This window comes from Mytilus trossulus, chromosome 7 (genome assembly GCF_036588685.1).
Source record: "Mytilus trossulus isolate FHL-02 chromosome 7, PNRI_Mtr1.1.1.hap1, whole genome shotgun sequence".
In the NCBI taxonomy this organism is placed as follows: domain Eukaryota; kingdom Metazoa; phylum Mollusca; class Bivalvia; order Mytilida; family Mytilidae; genus Mytilus; species Mytilus trossulus.
Window position 1 is genome coordinate 74,157,615 of NC_086379.1, and position 20,574 is coordinate 74,178,188.

A 20,574-nucleotide genomic window follows, 5' to 3' on the forward strand; every position below is an offset into this window, starting at 1 on the left:
TAATTGGAAGGCTATAACTACTAATTTTGTTGATTTGATAGAATCTTGTATAGAAATAAAAGGGGATTTTTGTTTATAAAAAAAAATAAACCACCTATTTTAACGATGTTTAATAAAGTTAAGTAGGATTAATAACTCTTTTCAATATTTTGGTTCTATAATGTAATTAACATATACATTTTTTGTACATAAGCTATTCATAGCCTGATAGGGCTTGAAGGTTTTCTAAGGGGATATATTTGCAATAATCCAAAGTAATTTATTTGTTCTTTTTCTTAACAAACAACAAAAATATGTAAAGTAAAAGCTTGAGTCTACCCCAGTTATAAATTTATGTTGACAGTGTAAAATTTAAATAAACAGCGTTATAAGTTTATATAAGAGGAATGTATATATAATACACATGGTTAGATAAAGCATGTAAATAAGCATGTTAGTTTTCAAAGTGTAAAATCATTGCTCATTTATAATTTAATACATTTGTAATTATAATGTGTTAGATAACTATTAATTCTATATAAATTCAGTGCATGTAAATATTTTATTTGGTTTATTGTGAAATCACGTTACTGAAAGAAATCCAAATAAGATAAAATAACAATTGAAATGTTTTGGCATGGTTCCAAATCCGTCTTTTCAATACCGGCATTAACTTGGCATTCATGGTACATTTAATGTGTATCTTATAAAACATGCTTGTTAAGTTATTGATTTCAAATCAGGATATTTTGCCAGTTTCAAAATTTTTTATTTATGTAATATTAAGTATGACACAGTGGCCTCATTTTATCTAAGTCTTAATGATATATACTTGTTTCTATATTATTTGTTTTTTTTAATTGTTTGATTAGAAATTGAAAATATCCTCAATGAGATGTATAAATCCATAAATGGTCCTTCACTGACAATAGCAATTATAATAGAAATCCATATGGAAGTGCAACAATACAATATACAAAATATTTTATTTGCAGTCTTAATATAGTACATGTAATTGCATTTTAGATATCTAAATAAAGCCTACAAAATTATTTGCTCATAATCTTGTATAGTGCATTAGATTGGAAGAAAATGGTTCTGTAATATAAATTTTAATAGGTAGTTTTATGCTTTCAAATTAATATGAAATTTCACCAAAAAATTAGTCCACTGTTTTACATGTATGTGATGTATCAAATCTGCAACCAATGTTGAGAGAGAGGTTTGCTCAATTTTCTAAACCTTCAAAAAAAAATTGTTTCCTCTTGAAATCTGATCTCAACTTCACTCCTGTGAAAGAAAATTAAACAGTTTTACACAGTCCTATCTGATTTTGATCTTTGTTCTCCAGAAGTTTGGTCATGTTGTGTTTTAGAATTAGACTTGAATAAGTAACTAGATATATGTGTTACATACCACATCTTCTTATTTTTATATTACTGCATTGTAATTGTCTTAGAATACATCATGTACATGCTGTTGTATAAATAATTGATATGACTTTTATTTTAATTTCAGTATGTTGAAACTCCAGTGCAGAGCTGCAGTAAGACCAGGGGATTGCCTGGCTTGCCACCTCTTCCAACACATTCCAAAGAACAATCAGATCTTTACAAGGTATCATTTTTCAACTTAATCATATGGCAAAAAACACACACTCAAAATCAGTAGAAACATCCATCTATGAGATATGACAAGGTTTAGAATAGGCAAAAAGATAAACCATGAAACTATCTTAAGTATTTATTTTTCAGACTGAAATGATCAGTAGAGTTATTATTTGGTCAATGTTTTGACTCGCTATTGTACTGAAATGATCAGTAGAGTTATTATTTGGTCAATGTTTTGACTCACTATTGTACTGAAATGATCAGTAGAGTTATTATTTGGTCAATGTTTTGACTCACTATTGTACTGAAATGATCAGTAGAGTTATTATTTGGTCAATGTTTTGACTCACTGTTGTACTGAAATGATCAGTAGAGTTATTATTTGGTCAATGTTTTGACTCGCTATTGTACTGAAATGATCAGTAGAGTTATTATTTGGTCAATGTTTTGACTCGCTATTGTACTGAAATGATCAGTAGAGTTATTATTTGGTCAATGTTTTGACTCGCTATTGTACTGAAATGATCAGTAGAGTTATTATTTGGTCAATGTTTTGACTCACTATTGTACTGAAATGATCAGTAGAGTTATTATTTGGTCAATGTTTTGACTCACTATTGTACTGAAATGATCAGTAGAGTTATTATTTGGTCAATGTTTTGACTCACTATTGTACTGAAATGATCAGTAGAGTTATTATTTGGTCAATGTTTTGACTCACTATTGTACTGAAATGATCAGTAGAGTTATTATTTGGTCAATGTTTTGACTCACTATTGTACTGAAATGATCAGTAGAGTTATTATTTGGTCAATGTTTTGACTCACTATTGTACTGAAATGATCAGTAGAGTTATTATTTGGTCAATGTTTTGACTCACTATTGTACTGAAATGATCAGTAGAGTTATTATTTGGTCAATGTTTTGACTCACTATTGTACTGAAATGATCAGTAGAGTTATTATTTGGTCAATGTTTTGACTCACTATTGTACTGAAATGATCAGTAGAGTTATTATTTGGTCAATGTTTTGACTCACTATTGTACTTTAAGTATTCAAAAAAATGTTGAGTTAAGACAGTGTTAAATAAAAAGCATGTTTGAGTTGGAAAAAGGGAACGAAAATAAAGGAATATAGATATACACGTAGAAAAAAGGAGAACACGAATTTATTTTCTTGTTATTACATTCCTTTCTTGTAAATCTAGTTTGACACGTAGTTTAAATGGAGCCAATATATTTGTCTTACACAAGTTGTTAAGCCAGGAATATATTTAATGGAAACTGATCTGCAGGTCCTTTCAGACAGTAATTTACAATGATAGCTGTGAAACATGTGTGCATCTTGATTTCTAATGCTTCTCTTCATACTTTAGAAACTGTTGTCACCAACTGATCTGAGATCATTTTGAATTCAACACACTAAATAGATAACGGAAAAATAAATGGATTTTTAATAAGTAATCATAGCTCAGGCAGATCAGACAATTTTGCATATCCACCCTATTTTGCATTAATTTTTATCTTACTATTGAAATGCATGAATATTTGTCCATTCTTTACACGCAATCTGAAATTCTTTTTATTAACCACGATTGTTTCCTTGTTTTATAGATTGTTTTGCGGAACAGTGAGCATCCACCAATAATGAAGGGTACATCATGGACTCTAGCTGCTCCATTCAAAGAAGAGCGATATCATCGGACGCCAAGTGAATCTATAGCTAATAACTACACCCCGTCAGCGTGTGATTTAAAGATGAAAGATCTTCCCAAACTGCAAAGACAAAAAACAAAATGTAAGTTTATTGATCTTGAGAGTAAAAATTAATTTTCTGTGATTTAACTTTATATGAAAATAATATAAGATATCTCATGTAGCAGATAAAATAAGATAAAAGATTCCTGATTTCTATAATTAACATTTGACCTACTATTGTACTGAAAATTGATTTATTAAAATACAGAATAAAATGTTTTAACTGAATTGACTGGATTTCAGACCTGGAGGATCAGATTTATTCTGGTATTTATACCAAGAAAGAACTGCCACCTATTGATGATGGTAAAGTGTAGATATAGTTGTGTGAAGAGTGTGGTGTAGTAGCTATTGTCTTTATTTGCTATATATGAACAAAATTCTTTCTGGCTTGAAAACCTTGTACATGATCGTATTTACAAAACCTTTGTTTCCTGCATCTAGAGGGGATTTTATGTTTTTTTCTAAACTTCCACCAGAGGGCATTTTTATGAAGGAATATTTTATTTGCACATAAGTTGTATTGTTATTATTTGCCAAAGATTAAAAAAAAAATGACAGATAGAAGAGACATTTATATTAATTTATTAATTTATTCAATGTATGGGTATTTTAATTTATAGTTAATATTTAAAGCATATATAAAAGAGGGAAATATTTTATTTAGTTAGATTGCTTAATCCCTTGTATAGTATTGAAGAGTTTTGAAAGGTGATGGTAGCAAGTGCTTTTTTTGTGTGCTGTGCTTAGAGATAATTTCAAAGAAACCAGAATACAGGAAGAATTATATAATCATGAGATTTTTGTATTTAGAATCCAGAATATAGCTATCTAAAACCAGAAATGTATTTTTTTAACATTTACCATGGTATTTTAAGTTAGGAAAATTTTGCTTTTAAAAGTAAACTCAAAGCATAGTACAAATCAAATGTATCCCGGAAGAACAATTTCTTTCTTCGTTCATATAAATATACTGTTCTAAACCAGAAGGTTTGACAGAGTCAAAGAGGGCTGCCTTGAAATCATTTGCTAATAAAATGTTTCTATTATAAATTTTCAGTATTAAAGAAGAAAAGTCCAAGAAAATCACCAAGAAGTCCCACATTTAATGGGTAAGTTAATCAGTATTAGAACCATCCAAAGTTGGAAAAACTATTCTGTGCACATTCTTTTTCTCATCTTCGGAATATTTTAAGTTTCTAACAGAAAGCAATATTTTCAGCAAACATTCAACAATTATTTTTCTATCTAATAAGAAAGTTGTTGATTTGTGTGATTTTTTTTTGCACAGCATTTTGAATTTCTTTGGCAAAAATTAATTTATCATGTAACAGCATGAAAAAATAATGACAAGGCCAGACAACAAACTTATATTGAAATAAAGTATTGTGAAGTTACTATAGATGACACCATCTAAACACTAAAATTCTATTTATTCTTGGAAATGCACATAATTGCTGTGTGTGAGACTCAGTTTTTAGACGGCTGTATGAACATCTACGAACTTATATTCAATATAAATGCTATGATATTGTTTTGATTATAGAACTGCCAATGGTGTTAATGGAACAAATGGAGTGAATGGCCATGATGTGTTACCAGACATTGGAACAGAGATACCACCAAGTAGACCATTCACACCTAATGAACAACTAGACATAATGAGAGCCTTCGAGGATCATGAAATAACAGAAACAGGAGAACCATCAAGCAGAGATGAAGAAGTTAGTTTGAATTATATATCATATTATATTTTCTATTGTTCTGAATTTTTTAAGGTTATAACAGATCGAAATTTATTCACTATTATCTTTGAGGTCTAGTTCAATAAATAAAAAATGCCCTGTTTTTGAGAGGTAAAATTTTTCCTCTTTTTTTTTTTTTTAAACAAATCAAGATATTTACATTTGATTTCTGTGACAATACATACTGTAGTTTCAGAATTTATTGCATGCATTTATTATTGCGATTTTGTCATTTTAGACTGAAATGCGATTTTACAATTTTTATGATTTTTAGAAAAGTCCTGTTTGATTCATACAAAATATTTTAAAATGCAAGTTTATAAATTATTGCCTTCACAAGTTTCTCGTATTTTCCCCAATAATAAAAACCTCACAATAATTTCTGGATTTACAGTATAAAGTTTGAAACTAAATATGTACTTAGACTTTTAATATCAATATTTTGTTTTCATACAGATAATAACATTGCATACAAAAGACTTTATTTTGAATGTTTTATTTTTTACAGAGATATTACTATTACATACAGAAAGGTGTCAAGAGACAGATGTTAGCTGCACCTCATCCTGACACAATGAAGAACATCAGATCTCTAGTCCCACCACCACTCCTTTCTAGTACCTCTCTAACACCTATGGTACGGGATCTTACAGAGGAAGTGCAGAAGGATTATGAGTTCAGTTTGAGAAAAACCATTGGTAAATCAACTTTATGTCAACTAGTATTACTAACATTATTAAGTATTTGGTCATTGAGAAATCATGCAGGAAGCAAAAACATAACACCTACAAATTTATTTTTATATCTTCTCTGGAATACTGGAATTATAAAATTAATACAGAATTTGCATTGAAGGCCATACAAAACCTAAGTTTTATGGAACAGACTGATTACGTCTTTTGATTTGTCTATTTTTTGATACACATCAAATGCATGCATCTGAATACGAAAGCAAATATTTGCAGCCTTCTTTATGACCACAATTTTTAAATATGTATAGTTCTTATATACACATGCTAATGCGGCCTAAAGCAACCAACAATCAATCTTATATACACTAGTAATGAACTTTTATTTAATACCAAATTCATTGTACATTCTCCTCTATACTAAATCTATTGTGGTATATTACGAACAAAATGTCTGTATCACTGTTGATGTTGTGTTTTGCATTGCTTTCACACAAGAATTATTTATAATTTCAGTTGACTACATTTTAAAAGATCCAACAGAAAAAGAAAGACTGCACATTGCTTGGACACCAAAACCTTTCCCTCACAGGTAAATAAAGTATAAGATGTTTTGGCTAAATATTTATGATTGAAAAATATGTTTGTTCTTATTAATAAGATGTGTTTGTTTCAGATATCAAAATGATAAGATGTGGTATGAATGCCAAAAAGACAACTGTCAAGGTCAACAATATGAAATGCTCAACCTGTAGCGGTTTCTCAAAATGACAAATGTATTGAATTGACCTGATGCAGGATTAGATTTATTATAGGGGTTTATTTTGATCAAAGTTTCCCCTTTCCATGATAAAAATAAAATTGGCAGAAATGTATTTCACTTCTAGAGGCTTAAGTTAATTTCATTTTTAAGATAACTTTTGTGTATTTTAAATGAATCTACAGTGCAAATTATGTAAACACGAATCATTGTAATGTATGATTCTTTATTATATTTATAGAGTCATTAGAGCTCCAGTTCCATGGCATGATAGCTATAGAATCATGAAAGACACAAATAGGATGCATCTGTTTATTACAAATCCTGTAATGTTAAAACTGCAGGATATTTGGTTTGACCAGTAAGTTTTGGTTTGATTTTTTAGCTCATTATTTTCTATATAGAAATGGACTTCTTTATGATAGTCCAATGGTATTAATGTTGTATAGCATAAGCATTCATGAAAGACTTAAACAGTTACTATTAGTAGTTTTATGTTGAGATTGTTATTGTTAGGAAAAGCTGATATAATTCCTTATATTTTATTGCAAACAAACACAGAATTGAAATAGAAGCTTAAAAGCCTGTGATTTATCTGAATATTAAATGGAAAGTTAAAAATTGAAAATAGTTTGAGCCAAAAAAAACAACATTAAAGCATTTAATAAAAAAATCAATCCATCATTTCTTATTATATGCAAATACAATTTGTACTATAAATTCAAGGGCAATTATTTTTTTCTATCAGTTTGTTAGAAATAAAAATGACCGATCTATTAACTAATTCATTATCCTGTTTTAATAATTATTGAACTTTTACAGATTCAATGAATTGAGATTTGTAAACCTGAAAGAACTAAATGAAGCAGATTTACCTTTATTACCCTCAGAGTTTGAATCGTTGGTTAAGAAACAATGTTGGGAAGCACATGAAGTTCTGAGGAAAAGGTAGGACAGTATTTATCTTAGAATAAAGTGTGTTTAATTCATTATTTACCTCCAAAATATACATAATCATCTATTATCATTAATGATTTCGTTATATTAAACATTTATTTGATTTCTGTAAAAATAAATGAAAACTTTGACTTAGCTTAACTTCTTTTCTCACTTTTTTAGCTGGATTCCCAACTGTGCCAAGTTATTTGTTGAACACAATGAATTATGGGAAGATCTTGTGCCTCCAGATGATGATGACAATACAGAACTTGTTGAGGAATTCTTTGCCTGTGTTGCTGGTCTCATGTCTATACAACTGAGAGGAATGGTCATCAATTCTCTCGCTGACTTCCTCAAATTCTTTGCAACTCATAAAGTAAGGCTATTTGATAAAATTCTAAAAACTCATAAAGTAAGACTATTTGATAAATTTCTAACCATGCAAAACAACAATGGGTATAAAGTTGTTGCCATTATTCAATTTTAGATATTTTGAACAGAACTCTAAAAAATATATCTAAAAAAAATGATATATTAAAGTATTTAAAGCTGAACTCATTATTCATTGATTAAAACATATTCAAGCCGAAATTTGGTCCAAAAAACTTTTCTTAGTCCTATCAAGGTGATAATGAAGTTTTGACAAAAGACTCAAGCCATGTTATCCAAAATGTTTCTATTATCTGATAAAACTGCCACAGGAAAAATGGTGTCTACTCATAACAGATTGATATCGCTTTACAATGCCATTTCCTCTTTTGTTTTTTACTTACTTTTCTTTTTGATAAAATTAATAAATGATGAGTAATATAAATGGAGTAACCATTAATAGATTTTTCTATATAAAAACTTCATAGTCTGTATTGATAAACTTATTGGTCTATTTTTGCTTTGTAGGAAGGAAATGATTTTGAAGAACCATTTGATGAACTGAAATACTTAGAGACATCAATGATGATAATTAAACTGAAAATAGAAGAACCTAAGATTGTGTTTGATCCTGCTTTCAAGGAAATAAGAGACATTATACTTCGATGTTTCTCTGAGATTGTGGCTAGTGGGGACGGATTAACAAGAGTAAGCACTTTTCTTCTCATTGCTCTGTAAACTGTCCTTGTTAATGCACTTGCGTTTTGATCAGTAGTAAAACAAAGTTAAAGCACAAAAATTTTAAACACAAGTTATTGATGTGCACTTTTGAATTACAGTTGTAAGTTTTTGAGTTGAAAAATTAAAAATTTTAATCTAATCATATTTTTTTTTAATTGTGACATGTTGCATTATAGGTTGAATGTGAGTTGTTTCCAGATATGAGAAGTAAGAAGTTACTGTTGAGAACTGTCAAGATTGAGGAATCTTTAGTTGTAGAATATGTAGACAGAGCTATGGATATATTCAAAAATAACACTGTTGGACCACAGAAGTAAGTCAACATTTCTATAGAACATTGAATGGTCAGTGTTACGCCAATACCTGACTTCTTGTTCAGTCATAATATTTGTTTAAATTTCAAACACTATGAAGAAGAAGAAGATATTTTATTTCCAATAATGATCATAACAAAATCAATAATTTTCATATTACAATACAAACAATGAGATGCAGGTCTAAAAGCTTTGACTATAAAATGAATCAATATGACAAACCATTTTTAGCTCACCTGGCCCGAAGGGCCAAGTGAGCTTTTCTCATCACTTTGCGTCCGGCGTCTGTCGTCGTCCGTCGTCGTCGTCGTCCGTCGTCGTCCTGCGTTAACTTTTACAAAAATCTTCTCCTCTGAAACTACCAGGCCAAATTAAACCAAACTTGGCCACAATCATCATTGGGGTATCTAGTTTAAAAATTGTGTCCGGTGACCCGGTCAACCAACCAAGATGGCCGCCATGGCTAAAAATAGAACATAGGGGTAAAATGCAGTTTTTGGCTTATAACTCAAAAACCAAAGCATTTAGAGCAATTCTGACATGGGGTAAAATTGTTTATCAGGTCAAGATCTATCTGCCCTGAAAATTTCAGATGAATCGAACAACCTGTTGTTGGGTTGCTACCCCTAAATTGGTAATTTTAAGGAAATTTTGCTGTTTTTGGTTATTATCTTGAAAAATATTATAGATAGAGATAAACTGTAAACAGCAATAATGTTCAGCAAAATAAGATTTACAAATAAGACAACATTACCGAAATGGTCAAATGACCCCTTTAGGAGTTATTGCCCTTTATAGTCAATTTTTAACCATTTTTTGTAAATCTTAATTATCTTTTACAAAAATCTTCTCCTCTGAAACTACTGAGCCATATTAAACCAAACTTGGCCACAATCATCATTGGGGTATCTAGTTTAAAAATTGTGTCCGGTGACCCGGTCAACCTACCAAGATGGCCGCCATGGCTAAAAATAGAACATAGGGGTAAAATGCATTTTTTGGCTTATAACTCAAAAACCAAAGCATTTAGAGCAATTCTGACAAGGGGTAAAATTGTTTATCAGGTCAAGATCTATCTGCCCTGAAAATTTCAGATGAATCGAACAACCTGTTGTTGGGTTGCTACCCCTAAATTGGTAATTTTAAGGAAATTTTGCTGTTTTTGGTTATTATCTTGAAAAATATTATAGATAGAGATAAACTGTAAACAGCAATAATGTTCAGCAAAATAAGATTTACAAATAAGTCAACATTACCGAAATGGTCAAATGACCCCTTTAGGAGTTATTGCCCTTTATAGTCAATTTTTAACCATTTTTCGTAAATCTTAGTTATCTTTTACAAAAATCTTCTCCTCTGAAACTACTGCGCCATATTAAACCAAACTTGGCCACAATCATCATTGGGGTATCTAGTTTAAAAATTGTGTCTGTTGACCTAGTCAACCTACCAAGATGGCTGCCATGGCTAAAAATAGAACATAGGGATAAAATGCAGTTTTTGGCTTATAACTCAAAAACAAAAGCATTAAGAGGAAAACTGGCATGGGTTAAATTGTTTATCAGGTCAAGATCTATCTGCCCTGAAAATTTCAGACGAATCGATAGTCAATTTTTAACAATTTTCATAAAATTTGTAAATTTTTACTAACACTTTTAACTGAAACTACTGGGCCAATCATTATAGATGGGGATATATGTACGCAGCAAGAATGTTCAGTAAAGTTAGATCTACAAACATATCACCATCACCAAAACACAATTTTGTCACGAATCCATCTGTGTCCTTTGTTGAATATTCACATATACAAATGTACCAAGGTGAGCGACACAGGCTCTTTAGAGCCTCTAGTTCTAAATATTTTCACCAGCACAAACCAACTTTTACAAGTCACAGACTTTCAATCTAATGATTTTTGGTAGATGCTGCTGTGTTTTTTTGGTTTTTTTTTACTTGTTGATTATAACATGAAGCTATTTTGTGCATTTTTCAGGTATTTGAACACATACAAGAAGTATGCTAACTTACTAAACAATGAAGCAGAGCAAGAAGTTGCTGCTTTCCTCAGAGAAGATCACTCAATTGAAGCTTATAAACAGGTAATGTTCATATCAATCATATGTTTTATATGCCAATTTCCGCAAGGAGAATCACTTGAACAGAAATTACAGACAGGTTTTTCAATGATTAGTCGTTATTTTGAGATTTTGGTAAATAATTTTGTAAAAATTTGTTCCATTGGAAATGTGGGATAAGTTTCTTATATCTCTAAATTATAATATGATATAATATGATATATCTGTCTATATTTTCCTTTTATAAAATTACTGAATCTATTAAATTGGAATAAAAAAAAAATTGAAAATAAAATACTTTTGTAAGCATACTTTTAAAGGGGCCAGCTGAAGGACACCTACAGGTGCGGGAATTCTAGCTACATTGAAGACCCATTGGTGGCCTTCAGCTGTTGTTTGCTCTATGGTCGGGTGGTTGTCGCTTTGACACATTCACCATTTCCTTTCTCAATTTTGCAAATACATTCATAATTTGTGTTACAGAAAATCATAGCCTTTAACAAACTGCGAGAAGAAATAGCTTTATTGAGAATAACAGTTCCACTGAGTATGTTCTGTCTGGACTGTGTAGCATTGAATGATGATCTGTGTGGTAGAGCAGAAAGACTGAAGGATAAACTGGTTACCAGACAAATTGATGATAACAGGGACATGAACAGAGCGTATGTATTTGTTGTCTTGTTGAAAAGAGATTTGAAACTTGTTTCATGGATATGATATAGGTGGTTCACAAATAAAACTATCTGTTGTGTCCCTCTATTGGTATATTGAATTCAGAGCATAGATTAGTAGGTCTTTTTCTGAGAATTCTTTTCAGGCCATATGTCAAAGATGTTAGAAAAATTATACTTATTATGGGCTTTACAAAAGATTGAATTTTCACTGTTATCATTTTGTTTTTATTTATGTATAGAAATGCCCTCAAATTGTCAGAAATATTTGATTTTGAATGTTACTGCATTTTCAGATACTTGAAAGTTTTGCAATCAATCAGTATATGAATTCTTTATTGTAGTTTGTGTGAGAAATATGACAAAATGGCAGATAAAGTAAATGAAACACCTAAAACAACACAAGAACTTGTGGAAATACAGGAATACTTGAAAACTGTAAGTAAAATCAGAAAAAAACGTGACACATTGCCCCAAAAAGTTGTTTTATAATTTTATTTAAGTAAACAACTAGAATTACAATTTTGAGTTAAATGAGATTAAACATACTTTCTAAGAACTTGTCTAGTCTAGTATTACAATTTAAAATGAGTTTAAGCATGGGATTGCCATGTGTTTTTTTTTATAGTTAATAACAATCTTATTTACTGTTGTAGTCCCAGGAGGTGACAGTGTACAAGTTAAAGGATGATATAGAGGATGCCAAGGATCGCCTCATGTTCCTGTTGGATTATGCTATTTATCCAAGTAAGTTATCTTCTCCTTTATAAAAGGCCAATTAGACTCAATACTCTGTTACTAAGGTCATGTATATGTCTCCCAAAAAAGAAGAAAATAATACATTAATTTGCTCTTTTGTTTAATCTAAAGTTATGATGTGAACAAACAAAGTCTTAATCTCTTAGTTTCTTTTTATTGTGCTAATAACAAGGCATAGATATTAATAGGTTACCATCAGAATTCAGAAATGTATTTATTTACTTAATGTTATTTCACAAAGAGTATTAAATATTTAAAGCGTTTTTGGTTAACTCCATAATTTATACTCATATAGAATTATGGAGTGCTAGTAGATGCTTAATATAACAATACCAATGACTTTTAACAGCTGAAGACCAGAAGTTGAACACACATGTATTCCACTGGCCAGATCACATTAAGAATGTGTTTGAGATAGCTCAGAAGATTATCCTTAGTAAGAGAGATTCTATTGAAGATGAACTTAAGAGTAGGGTTGCCAAGTTTGAGGAGAAATTGAATGATATGATGAAAGAAGTGGAATCTTTCAAGAAGAAAGAAGTAAGTTTCACTTTTTAAAAACAAGAGTGAAAGAAAAGAGTAGGTCTGGTAAGACCCCTTTTTGGCCCCAAAATATAGCAGTTTTACAAATTTGTTATAATGTAAACTTTTAGTTATTTATTGGACAGTAGAATGCTTCTGCTACATAAATATGGGTTGTTTTTGGCAATACAATGCATATATATCGAGTACTAGCACCATTAAGTCATGCTAAATTACCGAAATCTTCACAATTCTATCATTTTTGTTAAATTTTAGACGGTTTTTCGTGTAAAACGAAAGTGGCCGCATTCGTGTTCATCCATAATATTGAAATGTGAGTTGTATTTTATGATAATACATAACATATATAAAGGTTTTGGATGAACACGGATGCGGCCACTTCCATTTTTGACAAAAACCATTTGAAAAGTGACATTTTTCGACATATTTGGTAGATTTTTCATATTTGAGCTTAAATCGGATCGTTTTTAATGACTAGATCAGTTAAAATCTTTCACATAAACTAACTGATTCAAATGAAATAGACACTTAAATGTTTAAAAAGAGGTCAAAATCTTTCTTCAGATGAACCTGAAATTTGAGGCCAAAATCGATCCTTACCGGACCTACTCCTTTGTCCCAATTGTATCTGGTTGATTTTTTACGTGTGTGAAAGAAGAAAAATATTGCTGATAATGTTAATTGATTTATTTTAATAGTAAAAAATGTTCATCCATGGCAATCAAACTGTTATATATTAATTAAGAAAAGAGCCGTAAATTCACTGAAAAGGAAAAAAAATGAAAAAATATTTTCTTTTATTAAGCAGATTTATACTATTCATTATCTGTTGATAATTTTTATAATCTATTGTGTGGTTCAAATGTTCTCGATTCTTCTTAGGTTCAAATTCAATTTTGTCATAAAAAAGTAAAGATTGTTGTTTAATGAATTATTATTCTTCTATAATATAGTTCCTCAGTGAAGATGCCATGAGAAACAACACTGAACAGTTGGCTGCACTAGATACAAACTTAGTAGCAGCACGTGATGAACTAGAGGGTATCAATGATGAGGAGACTCTTCTAGAATGGGAACAGAGTTTCTTCCCACAGTTACAGCAGATGTTTACCATGAAAGAACCATATGAGAAACTATGGAATACTGCCTATTCCTTCCACCAGAAACATGAGAAGTGGCTTAATGGTAAGTGGTTATAACATAAAGAGCCTTATACAAAAAATATGAAATGACTTCTGTTTTGTTCTAGATGGACATGCATAACCAGTATTTTAGCATACTTGTACATGAAGTTAGTCTATAAATAGATATGTCTTGACTAACACATAATTCTGACGGGAGTAAACAGTTCTTTGCTCTTATTTTAGATACTGCATGCTTAAGAAAGGAACTTCCAAGTGTTTGGTTTGACCTAAGGGGATCAAACCTTAACCACACGCTTGTATAAGCACTGTTGTGTTTAAATAATGTAAATAATCTTAACAAAGTTGCCTTTGATCATAAATAGTTTGAAATTTGGATGTTAAGTTATTTTGTTGACACAGGTAAATGACATGTTGTGTTTTGCTTTACTTTTATCTTCTGTTGTAAAATCTAAAATATGATAAATTAAATATGTTTTTCAGGAGCATTCCAGGATTTGAATGCTGAAGAAATAGAGAATGACGTTGGAGACATGTGGAGACAGATGTACAAGTTAACAAAGACATTTAATGATCAAGCTGGACCACGTAGAATAGCTGATAATGTCAGAGGGAAAATTGACAAGTTTAAACAGCATCTGCCCATCTTATCCACAATCTGTAATCCTGGTATTAGGGAGAGACATTGGCAGAGGGTGAGTTTAGTTTGACAATATCTAAATTATTAGTGATATCAATTCTTTATTGAAATCCCTCAGTGCCCCTTCTATAAGTGTAGGGAATGGGATTACACCTTTATTTTTTTGTCCAAGTTTAGGGCCAAATCTACTAAGCATCTGCATGTGAGATATGACTGATATTTGTCAGTTGATAAACATGACTTTAGTGGTTATAAATGGCCAAACAAAAAATGGATGATTTGATCATAACTGTATAAAGGAGTTGAAAACAAAATTGTGAATCAAAGCAATTACAAACAATCTAGCAATGACATTTTGCCATAGTTAACATCTTTAGTAGTTGTAAGCTTAGTCCATTTAAAATGAGTTTACCCCAACCTTTGTTGAATGAAATTCAATGAAAGATTTGAATTTGAGTAAAAAAATGTTTTAGATTCTTCCATATATTGTGATGCATTTTTAAATGGCCTAACCTATTTGTTTGATTTGTTTTCCAGATGAGTGATATAGTAGGGACAGATATCAGACCAGTAGATGGAACTTCCCTCAGTAATATGTTAGAGTATGGTCTCACTAAATTCCTGGCACAGTAAGTAATAACATCATGAGTCATATTGGTTAGGAAAATTCAAAGATAAAGATCTAAATGTAATTGAGAAATCATGCAAAATACATTTCATTTAAAACAGAATGAAAACATCTTAAAATACAGAGAACTGAAGAAGGCACAATAAATCAAATGTAATAGACACATATAAGTAAGGATCTGGAAAAAAAGTGCTGAAGATTGGTTTACTTGCAAAATATTGAAACACTTACAATGGAGTTACTAGACAAGAGCACAGAAGGTATGAACCAGGCAAACTTCTTTCTTTTTTTTTTTTTTTTTTTTTTTAAAGATTCATGATTTTTTTAAATGGATTATATAGAAAACCCAAACAAGTCTTTGATTTAACAAAAACACTCTTTGAGTTTTGATAGTAAATGAAGTTGTTACACATATCTTCACTTCGAGATTAGAGTAAATAAAATATTAAAGTATAGATCCTAACTAAGAATTGGTTATTTATAGATTGGAAGACATAGGAGCATCTGCAGCAAAGGAGTTCTCTCTAGAAAAAGCTTTGGAGAAGATGAAGATTGAATGGAAAGACATGGCCTTTGAGTTGATTCCATACAGAGAAACAGTAAATAACATAATCTTTAGTGTGAAATTTTTCAAACATACAATGTCAAACATTTGATAATATTTAAGAGATAATTCATGGGGGCTTGAATATATCGTGATTTTACCACGGGTTGGCCCTTTATGACAAATATTTTACCCTAAGCGATAGCGAGGGGTAAAATATAGATATATTCAAGCCCCCATGAATTATTTTGATTCTAATAGGACAATACGGCAATTCTTTTGGATCAAAGTGGTCTAGGTAGAGCCTGATATTTGCCGTTCCCATAAATAAACGCGCCATTCAATCAGTAAATAAATGGAACAAACTCAATAAGTGACATGCTTAAACTGTTTACAATAATGTATTTAGATAGTTTTGGATAAATTTAATGATAATTTACTCAAATGTCTTATATGTTTAAAAAAAAAATTGGCTTATATCACATTTTAGCATCGTTTGTTTACGTTTTCTTGTTGTGATGATTTTCGGTTTCACAAGCGTGTATTTTCCTGTAAACTGCTTATATTCTGACGTCGTTGTTCTATGACGTCGGGTAGCTCATTCATTAAAATACATATGACGTGGGAGTACAATAAGAACAGCCCTAGCAATATTTTCATATTTTACCACGGGTGTGTACTCAAAGAGTTTGAAGGACGTCATGTTAGAATTATAAGTTAAGAAGAAATGACAGGGTAAAGGAAATGGTTAAAATCAAAAAGAATGAAATTATTTTTTAAGACATATTCATGTTTGTAATGACATACTGAGGCATAAATATTTATTTTTCAGGGAATCAGTATTATGGCTGCCCCAGATGACATACAAGTACTGTTAGATGATCATGTTGTGAAAGCTCAGACCATGAGAGGTTCTCCATTCATTAAACCATTTGAAGCTGAGATGAAAGAATGGGAAGAAAAGTTGGTACTGATGCAAGACATCCTGGATGAATGGCTCAAGGTAAAGATAACAACTCAAATCAAAACTTGAATGAATGAAGCAAGGAAGAAATAATAACTTATTTTAAATCTACCTTTCAAGTTTTAATAAATATGTAGATTTGTTAATGTATTTAGTTGTATGGTGCTGATCTAGAGTCAGATGAAGGGAAAGTTACACTTAACTTATACAATGGATTCATTATTAATATTCATGGGATACCAATTTATGTGGATTATATGGGTACAGTTGAACCACAAATTAAATGTTTCGCCAAGAACACATTTTCTATAATCTTGTATGCAGACTTTTGTATACACATATCTATGTAAATATTTTTTTTTAATCCACAAAATTGATAGCCAGACAAAAAAATAATCCACAAAAATTGAAATCTTTTGAAAATCATTTTTTCCTCAAAATAGCTGACCTATAATGATAGTGGAATTTCTGAAATAACCTTTATGTGAAGTCAAGAAAGCCTAAACATTAATTGTATCATTTTACAGTGTCAAGCCACATGGTTGTATTTGGAACCTATCTTCAGTTCAGAGGACATTTTAGCTCAGATGCCTGAGGAGGGTCGTAAGTTTGGCATTGTAGATAGTGTATGGAGAGACATCATGACTGAGGCCATCAAAGATCCTAACTGTCTGGTAGCTACATCTCAGAATAACATGTTGGGACGTCTGAGAGATGCTAACAATCTATTAGATGAAATCCAGAAAGGATTGAATGCATATCTAGAGAAAAAGAGATTGTATTTTCCAAGGTAAGATAAGCTGGGTGTTATAGTATGGTAAAAAACATAATGAAAAGTTAAAGTAATGTATGTATATTTAAACTATGACATTTAAAATCTTTTCTCTAATTCTATGGAAATTTATCCCTTTTCGAACCCATTGTATAAAAAAATTTAATCAACGTGTGGTTGCTGGTGATCTCAGAAGATCATTGGATGATTTTGAGGGTCACGACCTTTTTGGCTGACTGAATGAACCAAAATATGATAACAGGTGTTAATGAAATTGACAACTTCGTGCAATGTAAAAGGCACTCGAAGGGGATTTTCGGTAAACAAAAAAAGAAAATGTCTTTTTAATCATTAGAGAAACAGATTCTTACATAGTTACTCGTGGATTATCGGATTTATCCAATCTCGATAGTTAAATTATAAATTTTAAAGTACTCGCCGAGGCGGCTCGAACTTTAAAATTGATAATTTAACTATCTCGATTGGATAAATCCGATAATCCACTGGTATCAATGTAAGAATCTATATGTATAACAGTGTTTGAAACCTATAGTCATAATATATATGAATTTTTAAGTCTGTTGGAGAACAACAGTTGTACAGGACTTTCTTAGTCTCTTGTAATGTTAGAACTAGAAGTACTTTGAGGTCAACTGATTATACTACATACGATGATCAACATGCCAAGTCAATTGATCCGCTTTTATCACATGTATGTAACTGGATAAATGTTTTTGGAGACGATTTCAAAAGCAAGCTTGGGTTTTCATTTTTTATTGAATAGATTTTACCGATATTAACTTTTTTGTCTTTCAGATTTTTCTTCTTGTCAAACGATGAGTTATTAGAAATCTTGTCTGAGACAAAAGATCCAATGCGTGTGCAGCCTCATTTGAAGAAATGTTTTGAGGGTATCAGTAAACTGGAATTCACAGAAAACCAGGAAATTGTAGGCATGGTCTCAGCAGAAAAAGAAACTGTACCTTTCTCAACAAAGATCATACCTGCAAAAGCAAATGTAAGTTTCTGGAAGTTTTGCATTTTCATGCATAATGTACAAATGAAATTGTAGTTACTTGTACTGCCTCCCACATTAGCATATAGATAGATATATATTCAATACATTTTGTTCTTTTTTTTTTTAATTCAATAATTTTTTCTGGCAGCATTTTATATGTGCATACTTATGAATCTGTTTCTATGATAGGGTATGGTAGAGAAATGGTTGTTACAAGTAGAAGATGTAATGATGAGCAGTTTACGTAAAGTTATAATGGACTCTAACGCTGCCTACAGTACAACACCTCGTAATCAATGGGTAGTGGACTGGCCTGGTCAAGTTGCCATCTGTGTAGGCTCTATATGGTGGACATCAGAAGTAACAGAATCAATGAAGGAACCAGATGGAGTAAAGGTTGGTGCATTGTATTTTTCTCTAGTCACATAGTCTATAAATAAACTCTTCATGGATACCAAGATTAAATTTTGTATTTATGCCAGACGCATGTTTCCTCTACAAATGACTCATCAGTAACGCTCGAATCCAAAAAGTTTAAAAGGTCAAATAAAGTATGAAGTTGAAGAGCATTGAGTATCCTGATCAATTTAAATGTGTTCACTTTGTTATGCTGTTGTGGACTATTCACATCAGTATGCAAGCTCTTTGAATTAAACCTGGTGTTATAGAAGTTGTAGATATATACAATAATAGTAAATTATAATTCCTGTTTTTATTAAAAAGTATATTCTCTTTCACAGAAATACCATTTAAAGTGTAATGGCCAGATCGACCAGATTGTCCAATTGGTGAGAGGTAAACTAGATGCTGGAATAAGAGTAACCCTTGGAGCTTTGACTGTAATTGATGTACATGGTAGGTTTTCATATGATGATTTATCAAAAATATGTGAATTTGGTTTACGATATGAGGGTTGTATCACATAAATGCATGTCAAAGAGGCGCAATATTCATATGAATACAGCTAGTATGATAATTTAAAGGGTTTGTAGGTTTATACAATTCACTTTTTACATAATAGATGTTTTATAAACATAATATAAGAATGATTAATATGAAAAATACACTGCTGTAATGAAAGGTTTACAGTTAATATTGAAATAAAGTGTTCCATCGAATTATCAGAGTGGAAGGTATGCTTCCATTTGAAATATCTTAAATACACTTTTCTGACATTGAAACAGCAGCCCAATAACACAAAATAGTTAATGGTCAACATATAGTATCCAACAAAAATCAAGCATTAAATATTTTAACTAGAAAATGACAATAGAATTATTACTATTTTTCAGCTCGTGATGTTGTTGCCCAGATGGCCAAAGACAATGTATGCAGTCCCTTTGATTTTGATTGGCTAGCTCAGTTACGTTATTACTGGGAAGATGATGTGATTGTTAGAATGATAACCACAGATATCAAATATGGTTATGAGTATCTTGGTAACTCAGGACGTTTGGTCATTACACCACTGACAGACAGATGTTACAGGTGAGTTAGGATTCTGATCATGATCAATATCTTTTCAGTTAAGTTTCTAGCATCATGCTTTTTTCTATGTCACAGTAATTTGAATATTTTAATGATTGATAAATCTTGATTTCTAAAATTGAGAATGGAAATGGTGAATGTGTCAAAGAGACAACAACCCAACCATAGAACAGCAGCAGAAGGTCACCAACAGGTCTTCAATGCAGGGAGATATTTCCAAACCCGGAGGTGTCCTTCAGCTGTTCGGTCTGAATTTGTGATCTCTATTGTTTAAACAGCAGCTGTATTTTATTCTAACTCATTGGGAGGTTTATCACTGCAAAATCCTACAGTTTCTTTATAATGGTTACTTAATGATATTCAGAAATTGTTATATTTACTGACATTAAACATTGTCTGTTTGACTTGTATTTTATCACAGAATTT

The 20,574-nt window shown here is 30.9% G+C and overlaps 1 protein-coding gene across 6 annotated transcripts in view; it reads left to right on the forward strand.

Moving 5' to 3' along the window:
* Positions 1 to 20,574, forward strand: part of LOC134725790 (dynein axonemal heavy chain 3-like) — a 63,907-nt gene that overhangs the window by 4,609 nt on the left and 38,724 nt on the right. For 5 of the 6 annotated variants that reach the window (XM_063589942.1, XM_063589943.1, XM_063589944.1 and 2 more), the window contains exons 2-28: positions 1,498 to 1,596; positions 3,204 to 3,387; positions 3,591 to 3,653; positions 4,408 to 4,459; positions 4,894 to 5,071; positions 5,601 to 5,790; positions 6,298 to 6,373; positions 6,783 to 6,902; positions 7,364 to 7,489; positions 7,661 to 7,856; positions 8,378 to 8,557; positions 8,767 to 8,903; positions 10,898 to 11,003; positions 11,463 to 11,641; positions 11,995 to 12,088; positions 12,307 to 12,397; positions 12,759 to 12,949; positions 13,906 to 14,137; positions 14,578 to 14,789; positions 15,272 to 15,363; positions 15,847 to 15,961; positions 16,739 to 16,909; positions 17,398 to 17,660; positions 18,459 to 18,660; positions 18,850 to 19,056; positions 19,401 to 19,515; positions 19,953 to 20,148. In XM_063589942.1, coding sequence (XP_063446012.1) covers positions 1,498 to 1,596; positions 3,204 to 3,387; positions 3,591 to 3,653; positions 4,408 to 4,459; positions 4,894 to 5,071; positions 5,601 to 5,790; positions 6,298 to 6,373; positions 6,783 to 6,902; positions 7,364 to 7,489; positions 7,661 to 7,856; positions 8,378 to 8,557; positions 8,767 to 8,903; positions 10,898 to 11,003; positions 11,463 to 11,641; positions 11,995 to 12,088; positions 12,307 to 12,397; positions 12,759 to 12,949; positions 13,906 to 14,137; positions 14,578 to 14,789; positions 15,272 to 15,363; positions 15,847 to 15,961; positions 16,739 to 16,909; positions 17,398 to 17,660; positions 18,459 to 18,660; positions 18,850 to 19,056; positions 19,401 to 19,515; positions 19,953 to 20,148 — 4,067 coding nt within the window. The remainder of the gene's footprint in view (positions 1 to 1,497; positions 1,597 to 3,203; positions 3,388 to 3,590; positions 3,654 to 4,407; positions 4,460 to 4,893; positions 5,072 to 5,600; positions 5,791 to 6,297; positions 6,374 to 6,782; positions 6,903 to 7,363; positions 7,490 to 7,660; positions 7,857 to 8,377; positions 8,558 to 8,766; positions 8,904 to 10,897; positions 11,004 to 11,462; positions 11,642 to 11,994; positions 12,089 to 12,306; positions 12,398 to 12,758; positions 12,950 to 13,905; positions 14,138 to 14,577; positions 14,790 to 15,271; positions 15,364 to 15,846; positions 15,962 to 16,738; positions 16,910 to 17,397; positions 17,661 to 18,458; positions 18,661 to 18,849; positions 19,057 to 19,400; positions 19,516 to 19,952; positions 20,149 to 20,574) is intronic. The other variant, XM_063589945.1, reaches the window with a different exon arrangement.